The 13,451-nt window shown below is 42.6% G+C and overlaps 1 protein-coding gene across 1 annotated transcript in view; it reads right to left on the reverse strand.

The window, feature by feature from the left end:
• Positions 1-13,451, reverse strand: part of TRPC5 (transient receptor potential cation channel subfamily C member 5) — a 202,977-nt gene that overhangs the window by 59,367 nt on the left and 130,159 nt on the right. Inside the window, exon 6 of the mRNA XM_020284961.2 lies at positions 9,911-10,233. Within this exon, the coding sequence (XP_020140550.1) occupies positions 9,911-10,233 (323 nt within the window). The remainder of the gene's footprint in view (positions 1-9,910; positions 10,234-13,451) is intronic.

The raw sequence follows: 13,451 nt of genomic DNA on the forward strand, positions 1-13,451 counted from the left end.
ATAATACGATCTGGTCATTAGGAGAAGCTGGCCTGCTGAAAGGCATGCCCAGGTAAAATGGACTGGCCTAAGAAGTGGATAAGAATATTCTGGTGAGACATCTGTAGGAAGCTCTGTGGCTTCTACAGTCAGTTGAATTCACAGGGACGGAGCCATCACTCGGGGTAGGGGGCATTGGCGGCCAGGTCCATAATAAAGTCATCATAAGGATGGAAAGACTTGTTGACCAAATTCTAGAATCCTAATAACAAAGGAATATCTTTTCAATTTTAAAGAGGATGGTTTTAGAAAAAAACAACCAGTCCATTTTTATTTAGCAGAGAATAAACAAACATATGGAACTTGCTAGCTCAAGAAAGGGCACAGACTAAAGATACGAAGATTCAAGAAGACTTGGTATTAAGTGTACGGAAGACAAATTCATACCAGGTGGTTAAGGGGGAACTTGGACATGTTGGGAGCCATCCACAAATAGATTACAAAGCTAAAAGGAGTACAGTAAAATAGAGATGGAACTGCAGTCCTCTGGACATTTTCTGAAAGTCTCATCTTTGAGATGATGAATTAATCTTTTGAAAGGTAGAAAGAGGAAGGAGAGGATTTACTCCTCTGAACCTAATTCAGACCAGCAAAGAAAAACTGGAAGGTGAGCTGGAAGAGAAAGTCTCCGTGGGACAAAGAGTGACATCATCCTGTATTTCACAAGTTGTGTTTTTTTTTTTTTTTTTTTGAGACAGAGTCTCGCTTTGTTGCCCAGGCTAGAGTGAGTGCCGTGGCGTCTGCCTAGCTCACAGCAACCTCAAACTCCTGGGCTCAAGCAATCCTCCTGCCTCAGCCTCCCGAGTAGCTGGGACTACAGGCATGCGCCACCATGCCCAGCTAATTTTTTATATATATATCAGTTGGCCAATTAATTTCTTTCTATTTATAGTAGAGACGGGGTCTCGCTCTTGCTCAGGCTGGTTTTGAACTCCTGACCTTGAGCAATCCGCCCGCCTCGGCCTCCCAAGAGCTAGGATTACAGGCGTGAGCCACAGCGCCCGGCCACAAGTTGTGTTTTGATAGTCCAAATGGAGGCCCCCGATTGACCCTGTGGCCACATCCTTACCCATTCTGCAGTTTCCTGGACCTGCTAGTTCTCATTTCACCTGCCTTCAACAAGCTTCTAGCTCTAGATGGAATGTCCCTGCCCTGTCCTCAACCTCTAGCCTCTACTTCTGTCCTGTTTCCATTTTTGCTCAGCTCTTGTTTGACCTTAGAGGTTCAGCTATGCCCTACCTCCTCTAGAAGCCTGCCCTAATTCCTTTCCTACAAGGTTGGATTAGATGCTCCACTTTTGTGCTCCAAAAGCACCCTCATCTTGTTCCACAAAGGTGCGTATCACACTGAGGAGGCAACATAGGGGAGTGGCTAAGAGCAAACTTTAGACCCCTCCACTTATTAACTATATGACTCTGGGAAAGTTACATAGCCTCTTTTTTTTTTTTTTTTTTTTTTGAGACAGAATCTTGCTCTGTTGCCCAGGCTAGAGTGCTGTGGCGTCAGCCTAGCTCACAGCAACCTCAAACTCCTGGGCTCAAGCGATCCTACTGCCTCAGCCTCCTGAGTAGCTGGGACTACAGGCACGTGCCACCATGCCCGGCTAATTTTTTCTATTTTTAGTTGTCCGGCTAATTTCTTTCTATTTTTTTGGTAGAGACGGGATCTCACTCTTGCTAAGGCTGGTCTCGAACTTGTGAGCTCAAGCAACCCTGTCGCCTCAGCCTCCCAGAGTGGTAGGATTAGAGGTGTGAGCCACCACACCTGGCCTACATAGCCTCTTTAAACTTCAAGTCTCCTTGGCCGGTTGTGGTGGCTCACGCCTGTAATCCTACCACTCTGGGAGGCCGAGGTGGGAGGATTGTTTGAGCTCAGGAGTTCGAGACCAGCCTGAGCATGAGGGAGATTCGTCTCTACTAAAAAAATAGAAAGAAATTAGCTGGACAACTAAAATACATGGTGGTGCATGCCTGTAGTCCCAGCTACTCAGAAGGCTGAGACAGAAGGATTGCTTGAGCCCAGGAGTTTGAGGTTGCTGTAAGCTAGTCTGACGTCACCGTACTCTAGCCTGGGCAACAGAGTGAGACTTTGTCTCCAACAACAAAAACTTCAAGTTTCCTCATCACAAAAATGGTTATTAGTAAGAAAAATACTAATTGCTAACATTTATTGTGCTTTTATAATATGCCAAGCATTATGCTAATCGCTTTGCTTATATAGTTGTCCCTTGGTATCCATGAGGTTTGGTTCCAGTATTTCCCCCCAATACCAAAATCCATGGATGCTCAAGTCCCTTATATAAAATGGCCATTGGAGATGGCCAATATGAGCCTTTATAACCTTATCAGAGCAAAACCAAAATAGATTTGCATATAATCTATGTATACCTTCCCATATACAGGCAGTCCCTGGGTTACGGATGAGCTACATTCCTGAGAACGTCTTTAGGTCAGATTTGTATGTAACTCGGATCCCTGATGAACAGCACATATACAGTAACAATAATAATATAATGGCTCATTTGTGGTAATAATACCATGTAATACTGTAATAATAATTCCCCTGTACTGTAATAAGTCACAGAAGCTATTGTGCTATTTCTTTTAATTCAAACATACAACATAAAAACAAACTCATACAAAAAATTTAGATAGGAGAAATTTCAAAAAAGAATATTAAAGGTTAACATTCACCTAATGTTGCATCAACGCTAAGCTAATAGGAATGTTACACTTATTTTGATGTTCTAACTCTAACCAAATCAATAATAACCTTTCCACTTCAATAACGAATCCCCTATGCCGCTTAGTAATAATTGATGCTTTCATTGGAGCACTGACTTTCACAAGTTCCATTATTCTCACTTTATCCTTTATAATTGTTCCAATAGTTGAGCGACTGAAGCCTACTGCTTTCCCAGTGAATGATGACATCTGGCCTTTCTCTGAATGCTTAACTATTTCTACGTTCGTTTCCATTGTGATCACTTTTCTTTTCGCTGCAGGCTCACCTGAAGTTGCAGTGGACTTTTGCTTTGGAGGGTAAACACAGACTCACAAAATCAAATTAAAAAGTTAGGATGAATGTGATGCTGTGCATAGTGATCGTATAAATGACTGGCCTCTAGGGTAAAGATAGAGCGCCAACGAACCGCTCGTGCCATGTGGGTTTGTTTACACGCACAGAAGAAACTAGTTACAGAATTATTAATTTAATGATTGAATTATAATTATCCTTATGGGGAGCCTTGGGAGCCTCTTCATAAGAATGGAGCACAATAAGTTGGGTCATCAGTAAACCCCAGGACTGCCTGTACTTTAAATCATCTCTAGATTATTTATATTGACTAATACAATGTAAATGCTATGTAAGTAGTTGTTATACTATATTGACTAGGGAATAATGACTAGAAAAAAAGTCTGTGCATATTCAGTACAGGCTATCCTTTTTTGAAAAAATATTTTTGATTCATGGTTGGTTGAATCCACCAATGTGGAACCCATGGATATGGAAGGCCTACTGTATTATTTTATTATAATCCTATAGTAGTAGCTACTATTATTCTTCTATTTTTCAGATAAGAAACTGAGGCCCAGAGTGGTCACACAGGCAGAAAGTGGCAGAAGTAGGATTTGTACCCAGCTCTTTTGACTCTGGTGCCCACATACTTAGCCACCTTACTCTATCACCTACGATACTGCATGTAAAGTGCTTGCCATATGGTAAGCTTGAAAATGGCAGCTATTTTAATTGTTTACTTATGTTTACCATTAGACTATGACCTTCTTGAGGGTAGGGATGCCTTCTTTTTCAGTATCCTTATTGTTTGGTACACAGGGTTCAATGAAGAAATGTTTGTTAAATAAATCTATTAAAGATGACAGAAGAAACACATAACCAAGGAAAGTACAAATGAGTGGCACAGCAGGAAGGATAATGAGCTGAAATTAGGGGGGAAAGCTGGAGATGGCCAATATGAGCCTTTATAACCTTATCAGAGCAAAACCAAAAGCGTTTGATTGCAACTATGTGTGTATCTGTGTGAATAGGATGGGAAAATATTGGCTGAATGATGGGTAGAGGAATCACTGTTGATTAAGTAGAAGTAGCTGCAAATGAATGGTAATAGTGTGGAAGGAGGTCACAGTGGCTTGCTAGATCACATCTCTGTCCTATTTAGCTTTGCATGCATTCAAGATTACTGCAGTTTCATGCAACAAATCTTACATATCTTTACAAAACCAGACTTACACGTGTATCCCTGAATAAAAGAGAGCAGACTGGATTGAAAGGTCTGGATTGAAATCTTGATTCTGTCACTGACCAGCTATGCATCTGGGGGCAGCCTGCTTAACTGCTTTGTATCCTAGTCTCCACAACTAAAAAATGGGTAATAACAGTAGTGTCTACCTCATAGCATGGTAGTGAGGATTAAGTGCATTAATTCATTCATATAAAGATGATTTGTAATAGTGCCTGGCCCTGGCACTCAGTATATATTAGTCATTTTTATTGCTATTATTAAAATTTCCACCTTGTTGTTTTACATACCTTTATTATCTTTACAGATTGTTATTTGTTTGGATAGCTAGGTGTACATAGTTTCTATCATAGTTCATACAATTTGTGTGTTTTTAAAAGTTACACATTTGGGGTATAGACACTTCTTTGTGTATATACAGAGTCTTCACGTGTATCATTTTAGTAGCTACCCAATATTCCACCCAGCGAATACCATACCTATCTGACAACGTTATCAATGCTTTGGATGAGAATCCATGGCTTCTTAGATTTTCAGCTGACACAAGACTGAGAGGGATAGCTAATAAATTGGATGACAGGATAAAGATTCAGAAAGATTTCAACAGCTTGGAGCAATGAGCTGGAACTAATGAGAGGAAATATAGTAAGGATCAATGTGAGCTTTCTCTCAGGCCACGTGCCCAAGCACAGGATGAGATAGGTAGGAGAAAGGCCAAGAATTTTCACTGAAAGCCAGCTCAAAGTGGATCAGCAGAGTGACAGGTGGCCAGATACTTCAGTTATCCTAGGGGGAAAGAAGCAGAAGTAGATCATCTATAATTAAAGATAAGATTGCTCCAGGCCCATACATGTTGTTGCAAATAACTTGCATGTAAAACTGGTGAAATCTGAGTAAGGTCATTGGATTTTATCAACATTGATTTCTTGGTTGTGATATTGTATTATAATTATGTAAGATATTACCACGAGGGTTTAGGTTTCTCTCCGCACTATTTCTCACAATTACAATGTAAATCTACAATTATCTTTAAATAGAAAGCTTTAAAGAAAGATAGAATTGCTACTGGACTCCATCCTTTCACTCAATTGTTCACTAGGCATGTTTTTTTTTTTTTTGAGACAGAGTCTCACTCTGTTGTTGGGGCTAGAGTGCTGTGATGTCAGCCTAGCTCACAGCAACCTCAAACTCCTGGGCTCAAGTGATCCTCCTGCCTCAGCCTCCTGACTAGAGGCATGCACCACCATGCTAGGCTAATTTTTTCCACATATTTTTAGTTGGGCAATTTTTTTTCTCTATTTTTTTAGTGGAGCCAGGGTCTCGCTCTTGCTCAGGCTGGTCTTGAACTCCTGACCTTGAGTGATCCTCCCGTCTCGGCCTCCCAGAGTGCTAGGATTACAGGTGTGAGCCACCACGCCTGGCCTCAGTAGGCATGTCGAGCACCATTATGTCTTAGGCTTCTCTATGGTGAGTGCAAAGCTTACTAAGATGGGAGTCTTTGTCTGGTGGGAGAGAGAGACACACATGACTAAAATGCAACCGGTTATGTAATGGAAACACGCTCAGAAGGCCATGAGAAACACAGAAGACACCTGCAGCTGAGAGTGGGGTTGGAGTGGGTAAGAAAGGCTTTAGAGCAGGTAGCACCTTGGCAGAAGCTGGAAGGATGGGTAAGAGTTTGCCAGGCTGGCTGGGTGGGGCATTGCAGGCAGAGGGAATAGCATGTGATGCACAAGGGTCTGTAGGGCTGAGATGCTCTCCGGTAGCTGAGGAACTGCAAAATGTTGACTACGAAGGGAGGAGTGAAAACCTGGAGAGACAAGGGCCAGATTACCAAGGCCCCGTGTGTTACGTGTGTAAAGAGGCTGGATTTTATGGAGACGGTTCAGATATCCTGACTGGCATGAAGCCAGGAAGCGATAGGTTGGAAATTAGTATTTAGAAAGAAACTTCCATGCTGCAGGTGGGAGATTGTTTGGAGAGGAGACCAGACTGGGGGCAGGGAGACCAGTTAAGAAGCTGTTGCAGTAGTTCTTGGGAGAGATGATCTGGGCATGAACCAAGACAAAGGGGTGTGTGTGTGTGTGTGTAAGATAGATTCAGGAAATATTTAGGAAGTAGAACTGATAGGGCTGAGTGAGACATTAGATGTGTTTCACGAGGGAAAGGATAAGAGTCCCAGATGCCTCCTAGGATTCTGGCTGGTATCATTTAATGAGACGAGGAATTAAAGGGGAAATAGGTTGGGGTGAAAATGTGGAGATAAGGAATTTAGTTGTGGACGTTCTGTGTTTGAGGGGCCTGTGGAACAGCCAGGTGTGTTCAGGAGGCATCTGGAGACGAGAACTGGACCAAGTTAGCTTCTAGCCACTTCTACTCTTTTTCTTTCACAATTCCTGTGCCCTAAAAATTATGATGCTCTCCTAATTGCTTCTCCCCACAGCAGCTGAAGGCCAGGTACTCCGAGTATGGAATACTGAACTCAGATCACCTACAATGCTGTCATGTGGTTGTCAGCAAGGACAATGAGTTCCCCTTAAATTGTATGCCTAGAGAAAAAAAGATTTTTTTTTCCTTTTTAAATGGAAGAATAGCAATGGCATCTCTGGAAAATCAGAAAGAGAAAGATGACAATAAGCAGGTACCAAACTTGCCGCGATACATAAACAAGCTCGCTTTCTTTCCCCTTCTCTAAAACCTAAGTCTTTCTGATGCTCTGGCTGAGTAACATTTTTTTTATTATTTTATTTTATTATTTATTTATTTTGTGTGTAGGGAGGGCAGAGTCTCACTCTTGTTGCCCCAGTTAGAGTGCCGTGGCGTCAGCCTAGCTCACAGCAACCTCAAACTCCTGGGCTCAACAGCAACCTCAAACTCCTGGGCTCAAGCGATCCTCCTGCCTCAGCCTCCCGAGTAGCTGGGACTACAGGCATGCACCACCGTGCCTGGCTAATTTTTTTCTATATATTTTTAATTGGCCAATTAATTTCTTTCTATTTTTTTAGTAGAGACGGGGTCTCGCTCTTAATCAGGCTGGTCTCGAACTCCTGAGCTCAAACGATCCGCCTGCCTCGGCCTCCCAGAGTGCTAGGATTACAGGCATGAGCCACCATGCCCGGCCTGAGTAACATGTTTTTTAACAGGTATTATAAATGACTGAATTGGGGTGTTTAAAAGAAAACATAAATCTGAGTCAGGCTTCTGTACAGGGGGAAAAAATCAACCGATAGAGGGAAAGTTGAGGTTACACTACTGCAAATTTGGCCCCAGGACAACACTTCTTCATACCTGACACCCCAAGATATAATTTTGTATATGACAGGTGCCCATTCTTGTCAATTGTCCCTGCTGGGCAAGTGATGGGAGCAAAATGTCAGTTGGCAACAGGGGTGTTAATAATCACTACAAACTTGCAAGGAGGCATTTCCTAAACTCCTTCAGCAGAGTTCACATGGAAGTGTAATTGGCAGGGACCTGGCCTCCTGGAAGGCACCTTGCATTCAGGTGTTCAATTCTGTTCAGTTTTGTTCCCAACTTTGATGGGAACAAATGCAGTCTCCTGGTGCTCAAGCCACTGCAAAATTGCTCTTTATATTGAAAACAGGTTGCTGTGAGTTCTGTCTCAAGAGTAATGTGGGAGAGGGAGCAGTTCCTAGTCAAGAGGCACTAGCGAGGTGCTAAGTTGCTGTTATGCACTCCTGGTATATAAAAAACTAGCACTATATCCTTGCCAGCCCATTTTAGACCCCCTTTCCTTACCCATGAGTCTGGTTTCTCCATCCAAGATTTTGCCCTGAGTTTTGGGAAGACAGCGTGGTCTAATGCAGGGATTGGGTGCTGCAGGGCGCAACGGAGGGAGCCAACAGCTTTCAAATTTTTTTGACTGGAACATCATACTGGAGAGATCGTTTGAAAAATAAGAAGGGATGAGAGTGTCTCTAGTCAATATATTTGGAAAAACCTCTCCCTATATTGAAGATTGACAGTGGAAAGATGCTGAGAAGTCTTACAGTGAAGAAACTATTAACTCTATCCTAGAATTTCCAAAACTTATTTAATCATGATCCTGTTTTCCAGTCTATTAACGTGCCACTGAGCTGTGGGGTTTTTTTGTAACCCATTTTAGGAAATGCTGCTAGAGGCAAATAATAGGGGCAGGCTAGACGGCATTGTTGTTTTTATTTGGTTGGTTTTTTTCTGTCGACCCCGACTAGAGTGCTGAGGCGTCAGCCTAGCTCACAGCAACCTCAAACTCCTGGGCTCAAGCAATCCTCCTGCCTCAGCCTCCCGAGTAGCTGGGACTACAGGCACCCGCCACCATGCCCGGCTAATTTTTTGTATATATTTTTAGTTGTCCAGTTAATTTCTTTCTATTTTTAGTAGAGACAGGGTCTCACTCTTGTTCAGGCTGGTCTCAAACTCCTGAGCTCAAACGATCCACCTGCCTCGGCCTCCCAGAGTGCTAGGGTTACAGGCTTGAGCCACTGCACGCAGCCTGGCATTGTTTTTTTCCTTATTTATCAATGCAACTTTCGGTCAAGCAAAGACTGCCCCCCTCTCCTTTTACCTCCCGGCGTTTGTTATTGAACACATTTCTAGAATGCCTAAGTCCACTGAACTGCCTTAGTTTATAGAGTTAAAGGAAAACATTGTATCTCAGTTTAATGACTAAGAACCTTCCATGACCTTGGGGTCATTGCTATGGATACAAGTGATGAGTTGGAGTCTCCAGAATTAGGGGTGGAGTTGGATAAGAGGTAGGACACTGAGTCCAGGGTCAGCCCAGGGCAGCTGCAATTTGACATTTTGCCTAACAAATTGCCTGACAAGTGCTTATTGTCTTTCTCTTATCTATTTCCCCAACATTGATTTGTAAGAAAATAAAAGCCATTCTAAATGGCTTGAAGGTCCCCCAAAGGTAGGTCTTCATGGTATAATACTAAGAAAAGGCACAGGAGTTCCATGTGTTCAAAGGCAGTGTACTCTCAGACAAACAGTCATGAACTGTCTCTGTGTCCTGACAGGAATGGAAGACATTTTCCATCAGTGCTTGGTGCTGCTTGGCCCACCTGAAACCTTAAATTAATCTAGCAGGTAAGCTGACTCTAATCCTACCTTTAGACTGTCCCTCTTCTAGCTTACTCTTGTGCATGAGGGTGCATTAAGATATTTTTGCATCCTTTCTTGTTCTTTGGGCTTGATTCAGAATAGTGAAGTTGACTTTGGTAATTGCTTGTTTAGAGGAATAGTCTTGCTGTTTCATATCCTTGGTGGGTGCCATTTTTTTGAGTGAGGAAGTATCTACCCCATCCCCATTAATTCTTTTAAAAATATGCATTGCTACCAACAGGGTTCAGAAACGGCTCTTTACATGACTTCCTGGGAGCCCATGTGTGTGCTTGCTTCGTTCCTCCCTCACCTAACTTCACTTCCTCTCCTAGTTCCCTGTGGTGAGAGAAGGACCTTCCTCCACCTCAGATCCTTTGGGTGAATTCATAGTGAGCCTTGCCTGCACTGTCAAGAGGCAGTGATGAAGGTGTGGGCTGAAAAAAGGGCAAAAAAGGAGAAGGCAGAAAAAAAAAAGGCAAAAGAGGAGAGGGGGTGTCTTACGTGGAGAAGGCATTGTTCTGTTTCTCACATCGGATCCCCTTGCAGTTGTTAGGCTCATCGATAGCTCTGGTCTCATAATAAAAGTAAAGCTGGTTCAGTCCATTGGCAAAAGCCAGCAGTACCAGGCAGTAGATAAAGAGGAATTTGAGGATATCAAGCAGCATGCGCCCCAAAGAGATCTGCAGAGGCCCTAAGTGGGAGTTGGCTGTGAACAGGGATATGAGACGCAATGAACTTAAAATGTTGGATATCGCGAAGAGTGCTTCTGCAATCAGAGTCGGGTGCCACATTTCCCATTCCTCCCTTGGACGAGAACCATTATACTGAAAGAAACAAGAAGTGCATAGGATGAGAGAGAGAGAGGTACAGTGAGCATTTATGAAATTTCCCCCTTTTTCTTCCCTTCCACACCCAAAGAAGCCACTAAAATTAGGCATCAAGCATTCATTTACACAACAGCCCCATGCATGGCACTGTTTGTCTAACCCCCGCCATCCAATTAATATATGATGCTAATAACTCTCTTCCTCCCACTCTCATCCAAATATATATCCAGCATATACACATAGAAGAATGAATTTCAGTGCAATCATCTGGAGCAACCACCTGTGGTTTATCAACAGACATTTTCTGTGGGTTTAGCAGATTGTTGGGGAGTGTCACTGAGATGCACTGTGAAATGTGAGCCACTGGTATGTCTAAGGTAGTGGGGACAAATCACCCTGCTTCCTAAATATTTCAAATCATTATCTACTTCCTTAATCCCCAGTTGGATTCTGAGTACCTTAGACGACTTGTAGTTACTGAAGGATAAGGGGTAGATGCAGCCTCCTCGGTATGCAGTGTTCATTCTCACTCCCCGGCTGACTGCAGTTTGGGGCTGTTAGAGCGTCCTTAGGGAGCCATTCATTAGAGCTTTCTGCTGAATTTTTAGCAGCCTGTAATGTATTTTACACTACTGCAAATGGCATGTCAACCTTTCAGGTAGTGAATTTAGTACTGCCCCACACAGTGCCGTTTGGATATATTTTACTGTTTCTTTGACAACCCTACTAGTTAGAATGTCTTTCTAGCGCAAATGATGAGCCAAGGGGTTGAAGGCGGGGAAGAGCCGGTATTTATTGGGTTGGTTACCCATTTTTCAGCCCTCTCCCAGGTTTCCAACTCCTGGAACGTTGAGGCTAGCTTTGTAGAAAGATGATTTCATTGTGAGATCTGAGCTCCAATTTGGGCACTGCCACTTAAAACTGCTTGTATCTTTTAATTTCACCATAAAATGAAGATAATGCCTACTTCTACCCACTGCACATGTTTGAGGTTCTGTATGCCTATGTGAAATTCTGCATATGCCATAAGGGGAGATGGTATGGAAATACAAGGAACTACTTATTACCTTCTTCCCCGGGACACAAGTAGATTTTGCCTGGGATTCAATTTGAAGCATATTGCCTTGAGCTTACATCTAAATATCACAGTTTCTCACGACTAAATGTAAACAACTTTCCTGAGAAAATGTTCCATTGGGGGCCAAATTATATTGCTAGCATTTCTAAAATGTGCTTTATTTCAGACAACGGAGGAAACTGGTGTTGTTGAAATCACTTGTGTATATTCAGTATTCTTCTCTGTCAGAGGAGTTTGGAGAAACCGTGCTACATTTGTGCTTCTGTTTCAGATAGACCTTTAGGTGGCCAATCAGTTTTATATATTCTTGGCAAAATCTTATATTTCTACATTTTTCCTCCCCCCAAAAAACATTCACTGCATTGCTGTGAGGGACAGATGTTGTTATGCCTCTTTTACAAAAGGAGGAGCTGAAATCCAGAGAGGCAGAGTGACTTGCTAAAGATCACACAGCAAGCTGGTGGCAGGCTCGGGACTAAATCACAGGTCTCCAGACACGCAACCTAGCACTATTTTTATTAAATGCTACTTCTATGATAGTTGATATCACAACACAGATGTTAGATCGGCCTTTAAAGGTTTTTGAGGTGTATGTGAGAGAGACTTTTTACTGATAACAAAACAGACCTATGTTTTAAAACTAGAAATTATCAACTGGAACATTTATAGCTCATAATTTGGGGTTTTGTCTTTCCACAGCCAGAACTGTAATCACAGGGAAGTCTACTGCCCATGAGATGGTAAATCTGGATTTGCAGAACACTCAGAAGTGTGAAAGACAATTCTCATGGCAGATCTATACTTTGCATATATACTTTTGGAGAAAGATTTATAGCATGTGAGTGCCGAGAATAAACTTGGAGCTTATCTAGCATAGAGGTCAGCAAACTTCTTCTGCCAAGAGCCAGGTAATACATATTTTTGGCTTTGTGAGCTATATGGTCCCTGTCAGAACACTCAATGTTTCCCTTGTAATGCTAAAGTAGTCATAGACAATATGCAAGTAAATGGACATGGAAACAGGCCAAATTTGCCCCATAGACCATAGTTTGCTGACCCATGATCTAATGTAGTGGTTTTCTTTCTTTTTTACTTTTTTAAATTTTTTGAGAAAGACTCTCACTCTGTTGCCCCAGGTACAGTGCAGTGGAGTCATCATAGCTCACTGCAACCTAAAACTCCTGGGCTCAAACGATCCTCCTGCCTCAGCCTCCTGAGTGGCTAGGACTACAGGTGTGTACCACAACTCCCAGCTAATTTTTCTATTTTTAGTATAGCAGGGGTCTCACTCTTGCCCAGGCTGCTCTCAAACTTCTGAGTGTGAGAAATCTTCCCACCTTGGCTTCTCTGACTGCTATGATTACAGGCATGGGCCACCACTCTCACTCTAATGCAATGGTTTTCAAACTGCATTCCTTAGAGCCTGAAGATGCAATGGAGGCATTTAGTGACGACTGTGGGAGCCAAAGAGGAGGCCTTGAAGACTCATTCCTTAAGCCAAATTCTCTCTATATGGGAGTTCTGTGTAAGTTTTTGCTTGAAGATGTGCTTCTATGGGAAAAAATTGAAAGGTTGAAAACCACGGATCTAGTACAATCTGTTTAGGTATCAGAGCCGGAATCTAAGGCTCAGAAAGGTAGAGCAATTGCCTGTGGTAATCCTGCTTGTGAATATCAGAGTGGGGATTAAATTCGGGTCTCCTGACTCTTGGGTTAGTGATAGTGATTTTTCTTATATTTTTTGAAAAGGAATGCAGCTTGAAAATTGGCCTCCTTTTCTTTTCTTTTCTTTTCTTTTCTCTCTCTCTTTCTCTCTTTCTTTCTTTCTTTCTTTCTTTCTTTCTTTCTTTCTTTCTTTCTTTCTTTCTTCCTTCCTTCCTTCCTTCCTTCCTTCCTTCCTTCCTTCCTTCCTTCCTTCCTTCCTTCCTTCCTTCCTTCCTTCCTTCCTTCCTCCCTTCCTTCCCTTTTTTTTTTTTTTTTTGACAGAGTCTCCCTCTGTTGCCCGGGCTAGAGTGCTGTAGTGTTAGTCTAGCTCACAGCAACCTCAAACTCCTGGGCTCAAGCGATCCTCCTGCCTCAGCCTCCCCGAGTAGCTGGGACTACAGGCATGTGCCACCATGCCTGGCTAATTTTTCCTA

This window comes from Microcebus murinus, chromosome X, assembly GCF_040939455.1.
Source record: "Microcebus murinus isolate Inina chromosome X, M.murinus_Inina_mat1.0, whole genome shotgun sequence".
Taxonomy (NCBI): domain Eukaryota; kingdom Metazoa; phylum Chordata; class Mammalia; order Primates; family Cheirogaleidae; genus Microcebus; species Microcebus murinus.